Below are 24,568 nucleotides of genomic sequence, written 5' to 3'. Positions count from 1 at the left end.
GAGGCCAACATCAACAAGGAAACGGTTGCTGGTGGCTGGCAATCAAAACACTCCGTCATGGGAAGGTGGCATTATGGCGGGTGAAAGGTGTCCCCCTCCCCCCCCTGCACAAACACACGTCATTGGTGCATTTGTGTGGTTTTCAGGCTACAGCTGGAGAAAAAGCAGTAAATAGACTGATGTTGTTTAATTTGAAAGGCATTTTAAAGTTAAGGAAAGAAGTAATATCTGAAGGAGATGCTGTTGTTTGATGCGCCTCCAGGCTTCATGTGCTTTTCTGCGTACTTAGGCCGAAGGATCTCTTTCTATTGAAAAACCTTTTTCATATTGCAGAAGAATTCTGGGGCGTGTTGGGAGCTGTTTCCAGCCTGAGGGCCACATAGCCTTCTGGACGAACTTCGGGGGGGAGGGTCCCCTCAATTGCCCAGGGACACCCCACGATCAACCAGTAGATCGCAATCGACCTGTTGGACACTGCTGGCTTAGAGGATCTCTAACAGGGTTTTGTTTAGCAGTCACGCCAAACTACAATTCCCAAGAATTGGGCGGGGAGTGGAAGGTCATGACACTTTGACTAGTATAGAACTGGTATACATTAGCAGTGCAGGCATGTTCTTTCCCCACTCCCCTTTTCTATTTCTCTCTCTTTGTTTTGCTTTTAAGAGTGGAACATTGGGATGACCCACTTTAGGCCAGCTTTGCAATGCCCATTGAACTTCTGCTGTATGTTGTCAAGCCTTTTTTGGCCTCACCATTGCCCCACTTGAACCAAGAGTGTCCTGCAGAAATGCACCCCGCTCAATGCACCTGGTGCTGTTCCACGCTTGCATATTCCATGGGGAGAAGAGGCAGGGCAGCCAGGTCGTTTTGCAAGGGGACACCATTTACCAACTGCAAGCCACCTCTTTTGAGGGAACCCTCGATCGCTTCCCCCAGCTTGAAATCCGCTGGGGTGCCTCTCCGTTCTGCGCGCCCCTCATGTCGCCCTGTCAGCGAGTCTTTGTATTAATAGCCACATTGCGCTGTGGTCAGGGGATGATCGATAACACAGGTGCTTGATGGATGTTGAGAGGGAAGATTTATAGGTGCTGGTAGCGGTCGAGGCGGGCAAGCCAATGGAGATAGACAGCAGGGGGCAGCGGGGGAGGCAGAGAGTCCTTCAGAACTCTGGCAAGGAGCAGACACTGCAGAGATGTGTATCTGCAATAAAAAAGGCCTCTTGTTCCTTTAAACAAAGTTGCCCTTTACGCTTGGACCTTCCTCTTGGACCAACTGCACTGGGCCCTCTCTAAAAACCACAGCAGGAACTGCAACCTTCCAACAGTTTGACTTCACTCCCGAAGGAGCACTCCTCCATTGTCTCCCAAGACGGACAGGTGCCACAATGTGTGACACCCAGCGGCAGGTATTCAGAAGTCTACTGCCTCTAGCGGTGGAGGTAGAAGTCAGCTGTCATGACTAGCAGCCACCGATAGCCCAACTCTTCATGAATTTATCTCATCGCCTTTTAAACCCATCCGCTGGAATAAGATGAATCTAAGAAGAACCTGGGATGTGGGTGGCGCTGTGGGTTAAACCACAGAGCCTAGGACTTGCCTATCAGAAGGTCGGTGGTTCGAATCCCCGCAACGGGGTGAGCTCCCGTTGCTTGATCCCTGCTCCTGCCAACCTAGCAGTTCGAAAGCACAAAGTGTAAGTAGATAAATAGGTACCGCTCCGGTGGGAAGGTAAACGGCGTTTCCGTGCGCTGCTCTGGTTCGCCAGAAGCGGCTTAGTCATGCTGGCCACATCACCTGTATGCCGGCTCCCTCGGCCAACCTGCGACTGGACCTAATGATCAGGGGTCACTTTACCTTTACCTTTTAAGAAGAGCCTGACTGCTGGATCAAGGCAACAGCCTGTTTCACCTAGTCCAGCATCCTGCTCTCACTCTCCCCACTTTTGCTTCCTGGCAATGGGCACATGAAGGCATACTGCTTCCGACACTGGCGGTAGAGCATAGCCATTGTGGCTAGTAGCCATTGATAGCCTTTTCTTGCATAGATTTGCCTGTCCTCTTTTAAAGCCGTCCAAGCTGGTGGCCATTGCTGCCTCCTGCGGGAGTGAGCGCTATAGTTTAGCTAGGCACTTGCTGTCTGAACAGAAGAGAAGCTCATGATGTGCTTAATCCCAAAGCCTAGCAGAGCTGAAAAGGGCCCTTTTACAGCCTCCCTAGCTTGACGTTAGAATAAGTTAGAAGGAGGCAGGCAGGCGGGAGGTGCTCTTTAGATCTGGTGGTCTGCATAGCCCTGTTCACTTTAACGTTGGCTTGCCCAAGGCTGATCTGAGCATCTCGGATGAAAACCACCCCGCGGCTTCCCGGCAGGCTGCGATGCCCCTCTGTTCAATACCGGAGTGCTGTTGCGCTCTGCAGCGGCACATTCGTTCCTTCCCTGTCTCGCTGCCCTTGCTGCTCGCTGATTAGACACTCGATTGCAAGGCTTGAGAGCCTTGACCCAAATCCTTGCGTTGCTCATCTTCAGGTTTTTATCCTCTCGGGGCTGTTCTGCCCGCCATCGACCGGCGAATAAAGGTATTGGCCATGCGGCGAGCGATTAGGGAGGTTTTGTCGTGCTGTGCGCAAGGCGATAAGTGGGAAACGGGGGGTGGGGGTGGGTTGTCTCAGATCAAGTTGAGCTGTCAGCTTCTCTCAGATCACCGCCCTTTCTTTCGGGTGACTCAGAGGCCCTGGTCTTACCGAACGGGGAGTTTTGGAGAGGGCTGACCTTGCTGGCTGGCTCAAGGCCTTTCCCGCCTGCAGGCTGGTCTGTGCAAAGCCAAGGATATCTGGGGGAAGCCTCTTACTGCGAATCATCCCTTGCACCACAGCCAGAGGGTGTTAATCCTTTTGGTTGTACGAGAATGTGAGGCTGTTAGAATAGGGGTGGCAAATCAATGGTGTTATCGATGGCTGTTGGCCATGATGACCGTGCTCTGGAGGGGAGAGGGCTCTTGTGCTCAGGTCCTGCTTCCAGGCTTCTGGTAAGCATCTGGTTGGCTGCTGTGAGAACCAGATGCTGGACTGGATGGGCCATTGCCTGGATCTAGCAAGCTCTAATAATCAATCAATCAATCAGTCAATCAATCCCCACCCATCTGGCTGGGCTTCCCCAGCCACTCTGGGCAGCTTCCAACAAAATATTAAAATACAGTAGTCTGTTAAACATTAAAAGTTTCCGTAAACAGGGCTGCCTTCAGGTGTCTTCTAAAAGTCTGGTAGTTGTTGTTCTCTTTGACATCTGGTGGGAGGGCATTCCACAGGGCGGGTGCCACTACTAAGAAGGACCTCTGCCTGGTTCCCTGTAACTTGGCTTCTCGCCAAGTTACAGCGAGGGAACCGCTCTTTTTCAGTGCGACAGTGGCATTCCCTTCGAGGCAACTTTTCGGGGAACACATACTTTTTCATCCAACTTTCCTCCAAGGAGCTCAAGGTGGCATATCCTGTCCTGTGAAATAGGATAGGCTGAGCAACTCTGGCTCCCCAAGGCTGCTCCCATCCATTTCATCGCTGATTGGGTTTTGAACCCTGGTCTGCACCACACATGAGTGGGCAGAGGCAGAAGCGGGCAGACATTAATGTTAATTTGCCCAATGTTGCCCCAGGGCATTCCTTATAGGTAGGCTGCCTCCTACTACTGGAAGGGTCCTCTGGATCCTTTTGACCAGCGGTTCTCAACCTGTGGGTCCCCAGATGTTGTTGGACTACAACTCCCATCATCCCTGAGCTCTGGCCTTGCTAGCTAGGGGTGATGGGAGTTGTAGTTCCACAACATCTGGGGACCCACAGGTTGAGAAAGGCTGCTTTTGACTCCTCCCTGGGTGGGAGGCGGAGACCAACCCTGCCTGCTGTCCTTTAGTCTTTCTTCTCTGAAGTGGTAAATTCTTTCGCATCTGTAGCCTTGATTTGTGAGTTCAGTAGTCTTTTTCCACCTTTGCTTCCCCCCCCCCCATTTGGGGCCCTATGAGTTAAAGTTACTACTAGATTTATTACCTTACCTTCACCAGCAGGTCCCAGGGCAGGTTACAACAATTTAAACTTCAGAATTAAAAACAGATAAAACATATTACAATTACAGGAATAGGGGTGGGCCCTGAAAATCTCCTTTCATTAGTGTTTCATCCTCAGTTCTTTCCCCTCAGACTTTCCCCTATTCCCCCTCTCCTCCTTAGCTGCTTTGTCCATTTGGGCCTCCATATTCTTGCTTCTTCATCCGCACTGTTACTTGTCGCTTTTGAGGGAGGGAGGAAGGGAGAAAAGTTTAGATTTGACGGACTGAGCATGAGGGAATCAGTCGTTGACGGCTTGGTGAGTCTACAGCTCGAGTTTGGCACATTCCACATCTCTGGGTTGCCATTTTCTGCCCTTGGGGTAGAATCATTGGCATTGGGCCTAACAGCACTTTGGTGCCACATTGTCTCACAAATGCCTGGGGCCTGTGGGGTTGCGGTTACCAAGCTCCCCCACCCCACATGTTCATTGTTCGATCTCCACTGCTCTTTTTATTGGGGTCATACAGCACGGGTGATTGACTGTTCCTCAGCCGTTTTCCTGTACTTCTGCTTAATGTGCAGGGATGCTGCGTTCTAATGACTGCATTTATATACAGTGGAACCTTGGGTTATGTACTGTCCTCCTTACGAACGCTTCAGATAACGAGCTCCGCTAACCCAGAAGTAGATGCTCCTGGTTGTGAACTTTGCCCCGGGATCCGAGCGGAAGTTGCGCGACGGCGGCAGTGGGAGGCCCCATTAGCGAAAGCACGGCTCATGTTAAGAACAGTTTCGGGTTAAGAACGGATCTCTGGAACGAATTAAGTGCATAACCGGAGGTACCACCTATTCCTTCAAGGAGCTTGAGGTAGTGTACATGGTTTTTCCCTCCCAATGTTATCTTCACAATAACCCTGTGATATAGGCTAGGCTGAGAGGCAGTGACTGGGCCCTAGGTCATTCAGTCAGCTTTATGGCTGAGTGGGGATTTGAACCCTGGTATCCCAAGTCATAGTCCAACACTCTAACCACTATGCCACACAATATACATTTGTTCCTCAGTACTTCCTCCGTCTTCCACAACCACTTGCCTCAGGAGGAGGGAGATGTGTGTCTGATGCCCATAATGCCATGTCTGATGGGTCCAGGCAACCTTTACTTTCTCCCAGGTGAAGGGATGAGTCCTCAATTTTCTGTGGCTGATCCAGAGGGAATTTCCCAAGTTCACGTCCTGGACTGAAGACCCAGGTCAGAGTGTTGCTCTTGAAGAGCTTGGATAAGTTTTGCTTTTTAAGGTTTTTTTTCCAATATTCACCCAAGTACACACACCCCAACCTGGTCAAACTGTCCTTGAGATCTTTCATATATCTCACAGGTTAGGCGCCAGCTTCTGTTAAATAAGGTTGTTCAGGCAGCGTCGTCGTGCTGCAACAGTATTTATAGAGCAGGCTGGGGTTCCCTTTTTAATGGCATCCATAAAAAGATCATTATTTTTCTTCTGGCGCAGACTCTGGCTGATTTACACGCCTACCCCGTCCCTTGGTGTTCGCTCTCGTTTAGGCAGCTCTGACTGATACATCGCTCCTGTTTCGCTCGTTCTTAAATAACATAGACGCCTCACAAAGCGTGACACCATCGGACACCCCTCCCCACCCCCTTTTTCTTCTTGAAACTTTGGCAGCAAGATCCTTTTTTTGTTTGCAAAGAAGTTGCCTTTTGGTACTCGAACAGAGTTGAGCGCAGAAATTCCCGGGCCGTAAATGATGTTGACACCCTGCCCCCTCCCCGCTGATCCCTGACAGGAAAAGAAACATGAAATGATGCCTTATCCTGAGTCAGAATTGTTGGTCCATCTAGCTCAGTATCGCGCACACTGACTGGCAGCAGTTCTCCGGGGCTTCAGGTAGGAGTCCTCATTTCCAGCTCTACCTGGAGATGCCACAGCTGCCGTACATGCAAACGGAGACACACCACAAAGTGTCACATTGAAAACCTTCACCTCCTAAGTGTAAGCCAAAGGAGATGATGATGCTTCGCCTCCTCCCGTTCCATGTACAAAGCTGACTGGTCTGGCCATTGAGTTTTACTTCAATGCTGGCAATGGGGCTGTTCGTTCCCACCCCACCTGAAGGCAGCAGGCCTGCTTCAAAACAAGCAAAACATTTTTGTATTACTTTTATAAATGTAAAAGCACAAAGATAAATCATAACAAAGGGAGAAAATGTTTCACAGGGAGTTACAACCACATCTCATTGATGCATTTAAATTTCATTCATCAGTGCTGAGAATATTTTGAGATTTTCCCCAAAGTATTTAGTCACAATTAGCCATGTGTGGCTTGGGGTGGGGCGCTACAGTCATTTTCGTCTCCAGAGACAAGCGTAAGGAAGGTTTGCCATGTGTCCTGAAATTTGTTCACTCCAGATGCTGTTCTTAGGGCTCTGAGCTTATGTGTTGGCTTCTTTATTCACATCACATTCCAGACCTCTTGATAAAGCAGTAAGCTTGCTGATGGGAATAGAGGGTATGCCGGGGCATACACAACACCGCCCTCCAATACTTCACTTCCGCCTGAGGCATCCGCCTCACTGTCCCTAATGGTAGGGCCGTTCCAGCTCCAAGTCTTCTGCCAGGCATGCAGTTCCTGCAAGCTTTTTGATAATGCTGTGTCACTGGGATGACAAGCTCATGATATAATAACCCGCTAAAGCATGGTGTGTGATGTAGTTTGATTTGGTGGTTTTGATTTGCAGCCGAGGCTTGAAAAGCCCAATCAGCCCTGTTATCTGGGCCAGCCGCAGCACTCCAGGAAGCTGGTATGAACTGGGAACTCTGTTGCTGTTAGATGAACTAACGAAAAGCTGGACAGTAAAACAAGTCTGTTAAAACTGCCTTTCTTTTTCGCAGGATTCCCACTTACTTCATGCTGGTATTCAAAATGGGAACATTTCTTGCATTGCAGAATAAACTGCATTTCTCATTAAAAGCATGGAACTTTCCATTTCAGTCGGCGAAAGGGAGTGAAGGGTTGTGGCTCCAGGGATTAGGACATTGGCTTTGCATGCAGAAAGCCCCAGGTTCAATCCCCGGCATCTCCTGATAGGACTTCCCCACCTGAAACCCTGAAGTGTCACTGCTAGTTAAGGTAGGCCGAACTGAGCTCGATGGACCCAATGGTCTGATTCAATATAAAGGTAGACTCCTACGTTCCTATGAGCTGTATACGTTGAACCTATACAGTCAGAAACACAATGGGAGCTGCTGTGGTTATATCCTGCACTTCAAAATAATACAACTGCACAGGGCAGCGAAGGACTGTGCTGGGGCTGACATTTCTTGGGCATTTGTGAGTCTGTTACCCTTGACGGGGTGAGCTCCCATTGCTAGGTCCCAGCTCCTGCCAACCTAGCAGTTCGAAAGCACGCCAAAGTGCAAGTAGATAAATAGGTACTGCTCCGGCGGGAAGGTAAACGGCATTTCCGTTCACTGCTCTGGTTTGCCAGAAGCGGCTTAGTCATGCTGGCTACATGACCCGGAAGCTGTACGCCGGCTCCCTCGGTCAATAAAGCGAGATGAGCGCCGTAACCCCAGAGTCGTCTGCGACTGGACCTAACAGTCACGGGTCCCTTTACCTTTTCTGTTCAGGGGAGAGCCTTTCATTATGGGGAACCTCTGGTCCTCCAGATGTGCAGACTCCAATCCCCATCTACCCCAGCCAGCATGGCCACTGGTCAGGGATGCCGGGAGCTGCAGCCTGGCATCATCTGAAGGGTCACGAGTTGCTGGACTCCAGCTCCAGAACCGTAGCTATGGGGAGCTAGCTGCATGTTTTGCGCCAGGTGACGCCTCCAGGGGACTGCCGTTGAGTTCTCCCAGCCTGTGTGTGTGTATGCGTGCCAGTGGGGACAAACTGGGTCTGTCCCTGACTACTTACCATGGTGACCGGGGCTGAAGGGAGTTGGAGTCCAGCAATGTCAGGAGGTGCAAGTTTCCCCATCCACACCAAACAGGTAATATTGAAAGTGGCCAGGTGGAAGCGCCTTTCCCTGCAGCTTTTGCCTGGTGGATGCACAGGCAGATACCTCCGTCTATTTCCTTAATGTCTTTGTGGTTCTTCAGCTCTGTCTGTGCTGCTGCCGTCGTGGCCCCAATACGGCTCCTTGCTTTGCATATTGGATTTTATTTTATATGTTAAGGAAGGGCAGAGGGTCGGGACAGGTTTATGGCGACTGTATTGATCAGGGAAATTTAATACGATCTCTGCAGCGGAGGAAGGATCGTTAAGAGATGGCAAGATGAGTAAAACTTTTTTCTTTTTTAAAAAAGGAATGGCTTGCCATTGTATTTCATATCTCGTTATCTTTCTGGGTCTCCTTTCGTTCCACCCCCTCCCCTCCCCAAATAAATATCCAGTGAGTGTTAGTGACTGTTTTGGGGGCACGTAGCTAGGATCAAGCTGTTCGATGCGATGGTGCATTGTCACTAGGGATGGGCAAATCTGTCAGTTTCTCTCTGTTTCCCATTTTTGCAATCTTGAATTCCTCTTTCATCCCCAGTTTGCTGTTGTAATTAATTAAGTCCTTGCGAAAATTCATCAGTATTTATGCCATTTTTCCTAAGAACATGCATTTTTTGCAAAGCTGGTTCACCTAAAATAACACGTTTTTGCACGTTGTTTTCATCAATACCTGTATTTGTATGCACACTTTATCCCACCTTATATGCCTTTATGTACATGCTATGTAGCTGGAGAAGTGCAATGCAAAATTCGGCGGAAGTGCAAATTTCAAAGGATGGTTGTGTGTTCAGTTCTCATGTTGTTTTGAAAAGTACAAATCCAGTTGAATCACCTATAAATGTAAACCAAATAGATTTTTTTCTCTCCCACCCCACCCTCCATACCCCCCAGCTCTAGATTCACTCCCCAGCTGGAACCAAACTCCCCAATTCCAGTTTCAAAGGTCTGTTGCAGGCTTGAATTGGGATTCTGTTCCTGACACAGGTTTCGGGTTCCCTGTCCCTCATTTGTATTCTTAGCTTTCCCCCTCCCAGCACCCCCCCACTCACTACTGCTGTCTCCTTCCCTTCCCTTTTGACAGCCCATCACTATGACTGCTAACACTTCGACATCTTGCCAGACCCCACAGGCGCCTGGCAGCCTTGGCGCGAGAGACGCAGGGATCCTGACGCTGATTTATTTTTTGGTTAATTGCCTCGATCCATTAGCCTCTTCATCCTTCTCCCCATTAAAGACATGTCTGACTCCTAATGCCTGTAAGAGTGTGTGTGTGTGTGTGTGTGTGTGTGTGTGTGTGTTTATTGGATTTCTTTCCTGCCCTTCAGTATAAGATCTCAGGGCAGATTAACACTATAAAATGCAATATTAATAACAGGGTGCGTGGTTTTTTAAAAAGAAATATCAGGATGTGTGTACGTGTACACCTGCACATCTCACTAACATGGATAGGAAGCGAGTCAGATCATTTGGTCCCTCTAGCTCAGTGTTTCCCAACCGGTGTTCCGCGGCACACGAGTGTGCCGTGAGACATCGGCTGGTGTGCTGCGAGATACCTGGAGGGAGTCGGGCGGCGGGGCGGCGGCGGCGAGGAGAGGCCGCGCCTCCTGCTGCTGCCTGGCGCTCCTCCTCGCAGCCGGCAGCGCTGCCTGGGCGCCTCCGCGCGACTCTGCCTCGCTGGGTTTGGTCTCCCAGCAGAGACGGGTCACACGCGCCCCTCCCTCCCTCCCTCAGCCTGCGCGGAGGGAGAGCCAGAGAGAGGCATCGCTCCTGCGCTCCGAGGCGGATTGAGCGCAGCTGAGAGGAGCTGCCGAGGGAAAAAACTTTCACTTTTGTGCGTCCCTCCCGGCGTGACGCTGCGCGCTGACGTCACGGGGCGGGGCTTTAATGGTGGTGTGCCGCGAGATTTTTTTTCAGTAAACAGGTGTGCCGTTGCCCAAAAACGTTTGGGAAACACTGCTCTAGCTCAATGTAGTCTACACTGACTGGCAGCAATTTCCCAGGGTTTCAGGCAGGGAGTCTCTCCCAGCCCTACCAGGATATACCATTTGGGATTGAACCTGGAACCTCCAATTCTTAGTTTATTAGGAATATAGGAAGCTTATGCTGGTTCAGGCCATTGGTCCATCTAACTCAATATTGTCTACATTGACTGACAGCAGCTGCCCAGGATTTCAGGCACTAAATACCTTCTTGCATAAGTCTGGTGTACACAAACATGCCGACAACAATGCACCTATATATGCGTTAAGATTTCCAGAAATTTCAATGCAGGCAAACTTTCTGTTAGAATCCAGCTTCCATCAGTCGAGAGCCAGTCATGCATAATATGGGTGTTTGAGGTTCTTAAATTTTCTTCATTTTATTGGTATGAGAAATAGAGTGAGCGGGGTAGGGGGAGCACTAACTCGCTGGAGAGTCAGCAAAACAACACAAACACCTGGCTATGTTCATCCTTCCAGTGTGGTTGACTGAGGTTATCTTTCTGCCCAGAGTTCATCTCACATGTATATCTCCTCTTGAGCTCCATTTCCTGTAAGCTTCAGAGCTATCCTGTTGCCGTTGGTGAATCATTATATTGCCATTACAGAGGATGGATTAGGATAGTTGGCCTTTTGAGAGAAGGCAAGCGGACTATTAGTCCCATTACGTCCAGACAATAGATTAATCTGGGGATGGTTGGGCGGAGACATTAACAATTGCATTTGTTTGTTATGGGCTGAATTGCAGCATTTTTCTGTCTTTTTGGTAGCCACAGTCGCTTGCAAAGCATCTTGGCATGTTTGAATGTCACCCAAGGTTAACCTGAAATAGTCCGTGAAGCAAGAACCCCAATCAGGCTGGGATGGAGGCTATTAGTTTAAGCAGCAGCTTTTAAAAGAGAGAGAGGGAACTGGTGGTCCTCAAGATGTTGCTACACTCCCAGCATCCCTGGCCATTGGCCATGCTGGCTAGGGCTGATGGAAGTTGTTGTTGTTGTTGTTGTTGTTGTTGTTGTTTTAGTTTTATTTCCTTGCTCATAAAGATAGCTGAAAGTGCCTTACAAGCACAATAGAAATACTAAAACCAATGAGAACAAATACAATTATTCTTTTTTAAAAGCCCTAAAAAGTGCACACATCTATACAACTAAAAGACAAGCCTAGCAGATTCTGCCCCACCAAAAGAAGCTGCAAATACGTTGATCCTTCAAACTAAGGGCCAAAAGCCCAGGTAAAAAGGAAAGCTTTTGCCTGGCACCTAGAGCTAGAGAAAGAAGGCACCAGGCGAGTCACACTGGGGAGAGCATTCCACAAGCTGGGGGCCACCACTGAAAAGGCCTGTTCTTGTGTTGCCACCTTCCGGACCTTGAAGGAGGAACATGGAGAAGGGCATCAGTTGACGATTGCAGGGCCCTGGCTCTTATACAGAGATGGGTGGAGGTTTACTGTGAACTGAGGAATATGGAGCAGGTGTTCTGGGATCCTGTGCTTTTCCCGAGTCTTGGTCCCTGACACATTCTGCTTCTCTGGCCCTGCCTTGTGGGGAGACAGCATGGCCATTAAGGCTGGTAGCCATTGGTAGCCTTATCCTCCATGAATTTGCCCAGTCCTCTTTTAAACCTTTTGTCAGCCAAGCCATGGTTTGGCTTAATGTGTTGCCCAGTCAGAGGATTGTGGTTTGTCTTACTTCAGGCAAACCATAAGCCTGGGTGTGCACAACACACTAAGCCAAACCAAGGCTTCACTCACAGCAACAGAAGACCAGGAGAGAAGCAGAGAGGCCGCAGTCTTCTCTCTGGGAGCCTGCATGCTTTAACCTTTAACTTCCAATGCGTCTACTCTTGAGTACGACTAGTATTGAATACGACCATAACTTGGCCCAGCATTACGTGCAACCTGAGAAAAAAGGTCTGTTTCAGGGAGGTGAAATGGAATGGCATCTCCTGGGAAAGGGCATTGCTGGCTAGCTGGCTGCAACTCTCAGTTGCAACACTCCCCACTGCAGCATTTTGTTGCCGCTTCCACTTTTCTCACCCATTCCTGACGTAATACGTGAAGCGGCCATTACTTATCAGTAAAAACTGTTAAGATAGGAGACATACTTTGATTTGCTTGTTTGTGGGAAAGGGGGAGATTGGATGTTCCTTCTGTGTTTTGCCCTCCCTTCTCTCCTCCGCGCTGTCAGCGCTGAAAACCTTCTAAAGCATTAATTAGCAAAAAGGCGGGGTGGAGGGAGGAAAAACTTGGTCAAATTGAAAATGGTTACGGCAACCTTCAGTCCTTCAGGAGATTATCTGTCTCCTCTTCAACCTCTCAGGAGATCCCTATCTCTCTCTTAGGCCTCCTTTTCTAATCCGTTTTTAAAATATATATATATAAAAAATACGCTGCTGGAAGGGATCAGACGACTAATCTGATTTCGTATGTGCGTATTTGGGGGAGGGCAGGCAGGCATGGGAGAGCTGGCTGTGTCTTAGAAAAAAGAAAGAAAATCAGTGCATATCGGAAGGAAGTCTCTCTTCTTTTTAGGAGAGAGGCATCTGTGCCTCTCCCCCCCCCCCCCCAGGCTGTCCCCAGCTCAGAGGTTCTTGCATTATGCTGGTAGGCGGTTTTCAGACTTTCTTGCTTACATATTAAGCTGCTTTATGCCCGCTCAGAGTTCACTAGCGCATTTCAGCCAAGCAAAAATGTTCAAGAAGGTTGTGAAGTAGGTCCTATGAAGGTACATGCCCTGGGGGAGAGGATATATCGTGGGGAGAGTCTCAAGGGCTAGATGGAGAGGCTTGCAGGACTGCATTTGTCTCAGAGGCTGATCGTCACCCATCCCTAGTCTATAGGAACTGTTCAACATGTGATGCAGTGGCATAGCGTGGGGGGTGCAGGGGGGCCCGGCCGCACCGGGCGCAACATCTGGGGGTTAGGGTTAGGGGGCACAAATCCACGGGTTAGGGGGCGCAAATTACTTGCCTTGCCCCGGGTGCTGACAACCCACGCTACGCCACTGATGTGATGAAATTGTTCCTGGCCTGTTTCCACACAGGGGTGTGGGGAGAGTGACATGATCAGATGTCTCTGTGTGTTAGGGGATAGCAATCCCTGAGTTAGCCTCTCGAGAAAACTTAGTTGGGAGTCTTCAAGCTGACAATCTTGTATTCTTTGAGCAGAGACTGAGGTCACATTCACACCATGCGTTTAAAGCGTTATGATTCCACTTTCAAGACGGCTTCCAGGAATTATTGGAGCTGTCGCTTGTTAAAATGCTGAGAGTTATTTGGAGCTTATTACCCACTTCCCAGATTTGCATTTGGTTGAACCATTTTCAGAATGGTTTAACAATCAATCCCTCTTCCAAGGGATTTCTGGGAATTGGAGCTCTGTGAGGGGAAATAGGGCTCCCCTTTTTATTTTATTTCATAAAATTTATATACCGCTTTATTGGAGGGGAAAACCTCAAAGTGATTAACTGTTTTTTATTGATAATTTCATTGTTTCATTCTTTTTGTAAACTGCTTTGAGGGTTTTTTTATGACCAAGCAGAATATAAATTTACATAAATCTTTAGAAACTTCATTTTGCTGCCTGTATAAACCAGGCTATGGAACATTGCACTGACCTAACGTGCCATTCTGTGGTCATTGCACATAAGAAGGGGGGGGGGAAACAGGTGCACAGACTTGCACCCTAGACTGCTGTGATGATGGGGTTATAAGCCAATTAAACCCACTGGCATGTCCACCATGTCAGGCCTCTTTCCCCACCCCACCCCTGGTCGGCCCAGCCTCCTTTTCCTGTTGTGCTGACGGCAGCTTTTATCTGTCCTTTGTCCCTGACGTCCGGAGATATTGATTTGCACGATTAAAAGGAACTGATAATCGCCTCAAATTAATCCTCTAAACTCCTTTGGAAATATTTTGCATAATGCTTCTTGAAGGTGGTATCTAGGCAAGGGATAAGCCTTGAAATTGCTTGCCGTGGTGTTGGCAGGAGCCAGGCTGGCAGGGGAGAGGAGATATGGATTGGGTGGTATGATTTAAATGGCCAGTGGTGAAAACAAGCTTCTTCTTCACACGTAAATCGTAACTTGGGTGGCTGCATCGAGGCGATTCTACCTTGAAGGGACAGGGTAGCCCTTTAGGATTGCAGCTAACATCGCTTGAAGACTCCTGTTAAGGTCAGGTTTGGTAGAGAGAGCAGTTCTGCAAGGGGTTGGGGCAAAAGAGGACAGATAGCACAAACCCCCGCCACTGTCTGAAAATCTGGAGCCAGACGCCCATCGACAGCACCTGCCTCTAATGACTTTTCTGTCATAAACTTTATCTGATTAAGCAGAGCGCTGGACTGGAGATTAGCGCCCCTCCCCCCCCCTTTTCCTCCCACACTCTGGATGGGCTCATGGGAGCAGCTCCGCAGCATTGCTGGTCCAAGCTGGGGAGGGATTCAGCCTCAAGAAGGGCTATTTAAAGAGGGGCAATTGTTAGGTAATTTGGCAGATAACTCTTGGTCCCGTCACCCCAGCACTCACTGGTTAGGGTGGTCTCCGTGGAGCCAATGTGTGGGCGGTCATGTGCAGCGTCTTGCCGATGCACAGAGTAAGGCCGCTGGCTGTGTGAGTATGAACCTTCTTGGGAATTGCCTTTGCCTTAATTCTTTAATGTTGTGGGGTGTTTTTGCTTCTCTGTAGTCCTTGTAGCATGTCAGGGAGAAGGGAAATTTGTGGAGGGCTTTGCCTGAATTATTTAATGTTGTGGAATGTTTTCATATCTCTGTCGGAACATGGAGTGCAGAAGACAAATCCATGGGCATTAGGTCTACTGACGGTTGTTAGTTGTGGTGGAGTCTCTGCATCCTGATCTCAAATGGATCAGCAAATTCCACAAGTGTGGGGCCACCAACGAAAGAGCCCTGTCCTCTGTGCCCACCAACCTGATAGGGGATCAGGTGCTCTTGTTTTGAACTGCATTTACAGGTAACAGAAAGGACAACACAAGAAGATCACTATTTAAGGGGGAAAGGAAACTAGCAGAATGCAGTTCTTAGTGCCTTGCGTTTTATTTTCTGATTTACCGTATTTTTCGCCCCATAGGACACACCGGCCCATAGGACGCACAAAGTTTTTTTGGGGGAAAATAAAGAAAAAAAAATTTATTTCCCCCCCCCCGGCGCTTGTGGGGCCGGCAGCAGTGAGAAGCGCTCTTCTCCCCGCCGCCCGCCTGCAGACCAGGTCCGGGGACAGCGGGAAGACGCTCTGCACCTCCCAGCTGTCCCCGGAGCTTGCGGGGCCGGCGGCGGGGAGAAGCACGCGTCTCCCCGCCGTCAGCCTTCAAACCACATCAGGAGACAGCGGGATGGCGGCGTTCTGCCTCCCCGCTGTCCCCCGACCTTGTGGGGCTGGCGCTGCGGCTCTCCTGAAGCCTGGAGAGCGAGAGGGGTCGCTGCGCACCGACCCCTCTCGCTTTCCAGGCTTCAGCGAAAGCCTGCATTCGCCCCATAGGACGCACAAACTTTCCCCTTCATTTTTGGAGGGGGAAAAGTGCGTCCTATAGGGCGAAAAATACGGTATTCTGCAACATGTTCTTGATACAAGGATAGTGCATTAGTGGCAAATTTATTCTCCTTTATTAGTTCTGTGGCGCTTCCACCAACTCTACCATATTATTGTTGTCTGGAGGGGCTGTGGTGCAACAAAAGAGCGACCAAAACAAAGCAGTTGCAGTATTTCAACAGAATGTTACCAAATCTGCACTGCCTGGAAGGATAGCAGTATGACCACCCTCCAAAAAACTGTAGGCATAAACAGTAGCAAAAGCAAGATTGCATGTGACTCCCTCGATAGCACCATGAGCACAAATGACCCCAAATGCACATTCGGAGGAGGTCTTTGGGTATCATAGGGTTGGCTTGTGGGGGGAGGGCAGTTAAGGTAAAAGAGCCTCAGGAGAAGCTTGCTAGCAATTGGCTGTGTAAGTGAAACGCTTCTTCTTCCCTTCCACAGCCGGGACAACGAACTCACTTCCTTCATCTCCAACCTCCACCAGAGTCGCCAGCTCGTTATGCCAGAGACCCAGAGCCGGTGCGAATTCAAGAGAAGCAGCTTGGATGTTGGCTTGGGGGCAGCAGGTAAGCTTTCTGGCTCACCTCTTCTTCTCCCTCCTTGCCCCATGCCTTGTCCCCACCCCCAAATGTTTGGCTGCTGCCCCAGACCTGGGAAGGTGATTTTTTCTTTTGACCCTCACCTGGGCCATTCTGAGCCTCTCCTTAGTGTTTATCCTGTGATATGGAGGCCTCCGTGTTCAGAGCATGCTCCGCCAGAGAAGTGAAGAGGCCTGCGGGTGGGGAAGGGGGTGGGTAAGCATGCAGTGAAGCAGAAAGAGACCTTGGTTGGGTTTGTAATTGCATTAATCAGAAGCTTGTCGCGCGGTGCCTCCATCTCCGCCGGCCCCCTTGCTTGAGTGGCTGCCTCGACTTTATGCTGCGGTCTGACCTTTTGTGGGGTTTAGCAGGCTCCAGCTTGTCTTCTGCTGAAAGAGAGGGAGAGGGAGAGAATGAAAGACAGGTCAGTTGTATCTTCTGCTGATCCTTCCTCTCATTGACAGCGTTGGTGGGAAAGAGATGGGCTGGCTTTTGAAAGGGCGATGGTGCATCAATCAACAAGTGAGGCTATCGGATAGATGGCGGCTCTGTTGTGAGTCTTTATTTATTTTTGTAAGCAGCCGGTGAAGGAAGGGGCTGTAGCTCACAGCAGTGCGTGTGCCTTGCCAGCCAGAAGGTCCCTGGTTCAATCCCCGGCATCTGCAGGTAGGGCTGGGAACGCCCCCCTGTCTAAAACCCCACAAAGCTGCTGCTCTTCGGTGTAGACAATACTGAGCTGGATGGACCCAAAGGTCTGACTCAGGATAAGGCAGCTTGCTGTGTTCTTAGGAACTGGTCGCTCAGAACATAAGTAGGCCTTGAAGATAGGGGGAGGGAACCATTGAGGTAACTGGTAAGGATCCAGAGAGGCAGGGAAACAGGGATGTGTGCTGGGGTCAATCCAAGGTTGCAGCAATCTCCTAAATAACTTTATTTAGGACGTTTGTATTCCTTGTATCCTCAAGGAGCTGTGAATGGTGGTGTACATAGTCTGCCCCTTGTTGTATCCTCATAGCAAGCACTGTGAGGTTGGTTGAGCTGAGAAAGAGTGTTTAGGCCCTTAGAATGGAATCTGTGCGTACTCAGAAGTAAGGTTTGTAACCCTAAGTACGACTATATAGGTTCCCCAAGCTGCTGGAGGATTCAAGACAGAGCAAAGGAAGTACTTGTTCAAGCAGCACGGAGCTGTTTCCCACAAGAAGCAACAATGGCCAACTAGGATGGCTTTAAAAGAGGATTAGACAAATTCATGGAGGAGACAGGTATCAATGGCTGCTAACCCTCTTGGCTGTGTTTTACCTCCGCTGTTAGAGGCAGTGTGCTTCTGAATATCAGTTGTTGCAAACTGCAGGAGAGTTGGTACTATATTAAGGTCTTGCTTGTGGGCTTTCCTTTGGCCTCTGTGGGAACAGGAGGCTGGACTAGATGAGCCCCCAGTCTGATCCAGCAAGGCTCCTCTTATGTTCTTAAATGGAAGCATAAATCTGGTGCTGTACCTTGCCTTTTCACAGAGGGGAGGTAGGTATAACTTGGACTTCTGCCTAGCCAGCACATGTGAGAGGAGAGGCCTGGGGGGAGGGGGGAGGGAAGCAGGTGCTGATAAAATCTAATTGCCCCATCGATTGCGCTCGGAGCTGCCGTGGGTTGCCGCTTAATGATTGAGATATTCTTAACTTGTTTGATGCAATGCTTAGCTAGACCCCGCTCTGCCCAGCCCACTGGGGACCGTAAGGTATTAGAGGGATCTCTTAATCATGGAGCAGGGCTAGGCGTGCGCTCCCTGCCCAGCACCAAAAGATTTATTATAATTATCGCTGGGGCTTGGCTTTGCTCTCTCTGCAAGAATACAGAGGTGAGATTGTGCTGTGTTAAGAAGGGGGCTGGGGGGCTGCACTGTTAAACTCCTTCAAACATTGCCTCGCTGATGAAATCGGCTCAGGACAAGGCTAAATTAAACCACTGAGCGTAACTGAGTAAAACATCCCAGCCTGTCTCTCAGCTAAGGATGTTGGAATCTATTTGTCTCAGTCTCTCATTTTTACAATCTTTAGTTCTCTACATTTCTGTGTCTGTTTCCATTTTAAAAGGGGGGGGCATGAAAATTCATCAGCCTTTGAGAGAGCGACTTTTGCCCAATTTTTGTATGCAATTTTTCCTAATATGGACACATTTTTTCAAAGTTATTTTCCCCAATATAGTGTATTTTTGTGTGTTGGCTTCATGTTTTTTTAATTAATAGATTTTTATTGAATTTTCCAAGAAGAAACAAATATAGTCAAACAATACAAACTAAATCATAAATAATTAAGGCAACATTTTATGTGGGGGGAGAGGAAAAATGGCTGGTGGTTCAGACCCCAACTGCTGTGCAGACATTCATGCAAATGCAACTATGTAAGGAAGGAGTCCTTATATCAGATCACTTTCTTGTATTTACCTTGCCAGCAGAGTCATATCCTCTGTCCAAAGTATGATTGGTAGTGGTGGGGAGTGACTTTATCTAGGCATTACCTTTTTAAATTACTATTATTATTAATTTCTATTTTCCCCATCACACATAAAACAACATAACTCGCAACACATCAACCACTTCACTTAAAAATATCAAATCAAATTATTACAGATCACTCCAAAAAATATTTCCACATATTACAGTGAGATCTCGGGGGGCTATGAACTTTACAATTTTCTTGACACATATCTAGGCACTTCACCTTAGCGCATGCTCTCTTTTTTTTAACTTATTACTTGGCTGGAGAACTGGCAGTGCAAAATTGGGAGTGGTGTGAATTTCAAGGAGTGGTTGTGTTTTGGTTTGTGTATTGTTTTGGAAAGTTCAAATTGAGTAGATTCACCTTTAAAGTGCTATCTGAATCAAATGCCCCCCTTCCCCAGATTCCCAGCCCAATTTTCCAGGGTTGTGTCCAATTCTAGTCCTAACCTGGGTCCATTCATTTCAGTGGGTCTACTCTTGAGTAAGCCCTCATTGAACTCAACCCCTCAGTATTTTAAGCCGCCACTGTACCACCTCTCCTCCTCCCTCTCAAGCAGAGCATGGCTTAGAGAATCAGTGTTACGTAAAGCAAATAGCACTCGCTTTTGAAAACTGAGTGCATTGTCATATTATGTACTCAAGTGTACTTGAGTGCTCTTTAACTGTAAAGCATTGAATGGTTGCCACAGAGGATTCACTGGCGGCGGCTGCTACTCATGAGTCGTGCAGCAGTTCATAGGTCTTGCAAAGAGGAGCTGTGGCTTCAGGAGAGGGGGGTCACTTGCCTGAAGATCCCTGGATGGGATATATGGTAAAAACGATAATTGTAGCCGATCCTCTGCTGTTGCTTCACCTCTTGCAAATGCTGCTTAGGTAGGGTTTGCTGCCCACAAAAAATAATAATAGGATGAAGTCACCTGGTATAGCCCTACCTGCATTCTACAAAATACTTCTGTCCATGTTGTAGAAGAGGCATAGGCAAACTCAGCCCTCCAGATGTTTTTGGGACTACAACTTCCATCACCCCTGACCACTGTTCCTGTTAGCTAGGGATGATGGGAGTTGTAGTCCCAAAAATCTGGAGGGCCGAGTTGGCCTATGCCTGTTGTAGCAGGTGAATTTTTATACCACATAAGGCAGGAGTCTCCAACTTTCATTAGGCACATTCGGATTTTCGAGTGAGTGCTCTGGGTGCCACCCCCTCTGGCCTCCTCCCTCCTTCCCTCCCCTCCCAGGAAATTAGCCTGCTATGTAAAGGTAATGTTGACATTCATTGCTCCACCCAACATTTGCCTCTGACTCTGCCCACCGCTGTCATGTGGCCCCCTGGAAGGTTATCCAGAAGAGAATGTGGCCCTCGGACTGCAAAAAGCCCAGCCTTAGTCTATCTTGTGTATCTACACTCCTGTTATTTTTATGTCTGCAGTCCACAGCTACTGACGTTGTCCCCTTCCCACAGTTCTGCAGCAGACGAATGCAAAAAAAAACCACTGATCTTTTTTAAAAAAATGTAATTTGCTCTTAATTAATTCATTGCAGGATCTGTGCTCTCCCCCCCCCCCCCCGCAGTGGAAGGATTTGCAATTGTTCTAATGGTTGAGTTGTACCGACTCCCCCCGCCGCCGCTCCCCGGCTTCCCGCCACTCTTTGTGCCGCTGCGCCCCCCCCCCCACAGATCAGATAAATGCGAAGCTGCCTACAAGGTGCTGCTCTCTTGCCACAAAGGGATTTTCTCTGTGTGCGAGAAGGGAGGATGATGGCATAAGGCCCTTTTTAATCTTAATTGAGAGCGACACACAAAGGGATGAGCGCAGGAGCCGGGGTCCGCCTGACAAAGGCATGGCGGCAAAGCTGGAGGTTTGCACATCAAACACAGACTTAGAGCCTCCCTGAGAAGCTTGCTGCGTGTCTGTAAACAAATCCAATCCTTTCTATCCAGTTTGGCTAATTCACTCTGCCAGGGCATGCAAAAGCGAAGATGGGCGGCTGGCGGAAGAGGAGGAGGGGGTGGGTAGCTTATGAAGACAGCGCCTGTCAAAAGAAGGAGCTGATCGGCTTGCGTGTGTCCGTAGGGAATGCTCTAGCCCTGGGGTCTTTTAGTTTCTTCCTGTGGCTGACTCAAAACTATTTGCTCTTTTCTCTTCTCACCGCCCTGCTGTCACCCCAAATGCTTTGGGTACCTGCCGAAAAACTGCCTTTGGTTTCCATTGTCTTTTTCAGAATTCCATGTTGAACTGTTTTTTCGTTTGCCTTGTTTTAAGTTGCCCTCACCCTTGATCGCTCTCAGTGATGTTATTCCAGTGGCGTAGCATGGGTTATCAGCACCCGGGGCAAGGCAAGTAATTTGTGCCCCCTAACCCGTGGATTTGCGCCCCCTAACCCCCAGATGTTGCACCCGGTGCGGCCGGCCCCCCCTGCACCCCCCACGCTACGCCACTGTGTTATTCTGCAGCCTGATCTGGTTGGCTGACATCGTCCCGATTCACTACGACTGCATCCACACCACATGTTTGAAGTGCTATGATACCATTTTAACAGTAGTTGAGAATGCTGGGAAATGTTGCTTGATTAGGGTGCTGGCTTCACAGAGCTACAGTTCCCAGAGGTATAATAGTGCTTCAAATGTATGGCACAGATGTGACCTATGTTTCTGAGTAGTATCTCAGCTTTCCACTAAGGAGATCAGCACGCCCTACATGATTCTTGCCTCCCACATTTTCTCCTCAAAACCATCCTGTGAGCAAAATTGTGGGAATACAGTGGTACCTCGGGTTAAGTACTTAATTCGTTCCGGAGGTCCGTTCTTAACCTGAAACTGTTCCTAACCTGAAGCACCACTTTAGCTAATGGGGCCTCCTACTGCCGCCGCGCTGCCGGAGCACGGTTTCTGTTCTCATCCTGAAGCAAAGTTCTTAACCCAAGGTACTATTTCTGGGTTAGCGGAGTCTGTAACCTGAAGTGTATGTAATCTGAAGCGTATGTAAGTCGAGGTACCACTGTATTAGAATCTCCCTATTCCTAGTCTTGACTCTTATTATTAGCCATCCCCCATGGGATCCTACATCATTAACTCTGAGCCTATGGTTGCTGATTGGTTGAGATCGCTCATGTGATTATCATAGGAAGGAAAGAAATGAAGCAACATGGAAGGGGTGGGATATGGCACAGTAACCTTACTGCAAGATTTTTGTTTAGATAACTTTTCACTTCTCCAAAACCAGTGACTTTGACTTCAATGGCTAAAGGGGATGACGTGGTGCCATTTTTAAGTTTATTTTTGCTTTCCGTTACCAGGATCTGGTTCACTGGCTTTCCAAATGGAAAGAGCTTTCCAAATTATTTATTTGAACTTCTGAACGTTGTCAGTGCTGGGCACACGGGCATCAGAGCATGCGGGGAGCATGAAACACAGTTCTGGCAGGATGGGACCTAGAGCTGTGTGAAGATGTCAGAGGAGACCCCATAGAAGAGTGTATTAGGAGCGCAGAGTCTGTTATGGGCTGTGGTTTATGCCTGGCTGTATAGCATAGCATAGCGGCTGGAGCACTTGCTTTGCATGCAGAAGGTCCCAGATTCAATCCCCAGCATCTTGAGGTAGGGCTGGGAGAAGTTCCTATCTGAAGACCCGGAAGGACTGCGCCAGTACAGTGCTAAGCTAGATTTACTCAATGGTTTGACTTGGTAAGGCAGCTTTCTATATTCCAGTGTCTTACGGGACCTTTTGCATGCAAAGCATGTGCGCTCTCTCTCTCTCTCTCTTTTTTTTTTTTGGTAAATAATTTTTATTCATTTTCAATAAAATCCTCCAATTAATGATAAATCCAATCAAATCATTTCAAAATACAATAATAATAATACCAGAATTATATATTCCAATTATACAAAATTTCAAAAGGGGACTGCCCATGTTCCAGATGACTTGAGATTTTTGCCCTCATTACAGTCTCTGCGTTCTTCGCTATTGTTCAATTCATAACTCAGATTTTAACCGTCCTTGTTTTCTCAAACAAGTCTCGCTCTACTGTAACTCCCTTTTACCCCTGAGCTACAGCCCTTCACATAAGAAATAGGAAACTGCCTTATACTGAGACAGATGCTTGGCCCATCTAGCTAGTGTTGCCTACACTGACTGGCAGCATCCCTCCGGATACAAAGCAGGTGTTTTACCACTGGGCTACTGCCCTTTCCTCTTCTGTGATCCCAGAGGATAAAGGAGCAAATTGGGAGGTGAAAGGATTATTTTTGCTTTACTACCTGACTGCACCTTCCCAATTTAATTATTATTATTTTTAAATTTAAAAGAAAACCTATAACTGATTGCTCATCACATGAAATTGAGCAGAAAGCCAACTCCTTCCCGGTCAAGCATCTAAGGCAGTCATTGCTGCCTTTTTTGCTGCAAAAGGAAGAGCTGTTTGAAGAGGAGAACCATTGACAGCCTTTCCACCCTCTTGTGGCTGGTGTTTGTTTAAACCGAGGATGGGGGTGGTTTAAATTGCCCCCTCCCCCAGTTACTTAGTCTGTGGTTTCCCACCCCCTCTTCTTCAAACTGGCAGGACGATCAATTTCCATGCTGTTTTGGTTTTCTTGAATCTGGGATCCTAAGAGGTTGGGAAACATTTTCAAGCAAATTGCTTCCTTCATATAAGCAGATTGCTTCCTTGCTTTCCTCTCCTAGAGCACGGGTGAATTGGCATATGGAGTTATTCACATAATAGCGGTTATCATCTGATAACCTGAGTTATTATCTCTCTGCTCACGGAGCGCTGCCTTTGATCAAATTGGGCAGACGCCCAGTCATGGAATACAAGTGGAGAGGAATGTTCATGCCTGCTGATTCTTCCGCCACCAGTTTTCTTTAGAGGTTCTTGGAATGTGGTATGCTGGGCAAAGGCACCCTGTCTGATACCCTGGACAGCTGCTGCCAGTATGTGTAGTACTAAACTAGATGGGCCATAATCTTATTATAAAGCCATCCAAGTATAAGAAAACCAGAAAGACAACAGGGTTTTTGTCAAAAGTACCACAGAGCCTAGGGCTTGCCAATCAGAAGGTCGGTGGTTCGAATCCCTGCGACGGGGTGAGCTCCCATTGCTCGGTTCCTGCTCCTGCCAACCTAGCAGTTTGAAAGCACATCAAAGTGCAAGTAGATAAATAGGTCTACCTTCCGGCGGGAAGGTAAACGGTGTTTCCGTGCGCTGCTCTGGTTCACCATGCTGGCCACATGACCTGGAAGCTGTACGCCGGCTCCCTCGGCCAGTAAAGCGAGATGAGCGCCGCAACCCCAGAGTCGTCCACGACTGGACCTAACGGTCAGGGGTCCCTTTACCTTTAAAGTTTATTGTAATTAAAAGTTTTCCTTCTTCTGGAGCAGCTCCTTATGTTAAAACAGTACGGGTTGGGGAAATACGTTGAATTTTGTTCCCTAGTCACATGCAGCTGAGTGTCGGGCATTAACAGCTACAATAAACTTGGGAAGGGGCACTTTAAGAACCCTATCCTTTCTCATTTTTCTTGCATTCTGTGCCTCCAGCACTTTTTTGTGGTTATGCCTCTGCATGAGAAAGCTTCCTTTGCTCCTCTGGATGGACTTGACATCGTGACATGCTGAAGTTGAGCAAGGGGGGCCCAGTCCGCTGGCGCGCCTGAAGGCCGCTGAGATGTAAGGGTTAAGCCGGTAATGTGACCGCACAGCTCATAAATTAACCAGGGACCTGCCCCCCTCCGCAGTTGCAAAAGAGAGGTATTGAACAGGCTGCCAGGAGGACTTGTTGTTCCACCGTGGATGCTGTGCTCTCTCTCTAGCAGTGGGAAACTAATTGGCCAGGGAGCAGCTGCGTCGTGGGGGTGGGGAAGAGCCCAACCAATTAAGAACTCAGGGGAGACTTTGCAGTGCAAATCACCACCACCCATTTTCAA

At 48.5% G+C, this 24,568-nt stretch overlaps 1 protein-coding gene and 1 long non-coding RNA gene across 15 annotated transcripts in view; one reads left to right on the top strand and one right to left on the bottom strand.

Moving 5' to 3' along the window:
- SAMD11 (sterile alpha motif domain containing 11) overlaps positions 1–24,568 on the top strand; it is a 321,250-nt gene that overhangs the window by 228,551 nt on the left and 68,131 nt on the right. For all 13 annotated transcript variants that reach the window (XM_082229928.1, XM_082229931.1, XM_082229922.1 and 10 more), the window contains one exon: positions 16,019–16,143. In XM_082229928.1, coding sequence (XP_082086054.1) covers positions 16,019–16,143 — 125 coding nt within the window. The remainder of the gene's footprint in view (positions 1–16,018; positions 16,144–24,568) is intronic.
- LOC309536579 lies at positions 16,397–19,598 on the bottom strand. Of its 2 annotated transcripts, none has more exons than XR_014221641.1 (2): positions 19,348–19,598; positions 16,397–16,544 (listed from the first exon to the last, which is right to left on the bottom strand). It is a non-coding gene; the product is annotated as an uncharacterized lncRNA (long non-coding RNA). The 2 variants fall into 2 exon arrangements; XR_014221642.1 differs by having other exon boundaries at positions 16,397–16,538.

This window comes from Podarcis vaucheri, assembly GCF_965113315.1.
Source record: "Podarcis vaucheri genome assembly, chromosome: 7".
In the NCBI taxonomy this organism is placed as follows: domain Eukaryota; kingdom Metazoa; phylum Chordata; class Lepidosauria; order Squamata; family Lacertidae; genus Podarcis; species Podarcis vaucheri.
The sequence above is the reverse complement of the archived record's forward strand: the minus strand, read 5'-3'. Positions and strand labels throughout refer to the sequence as shown.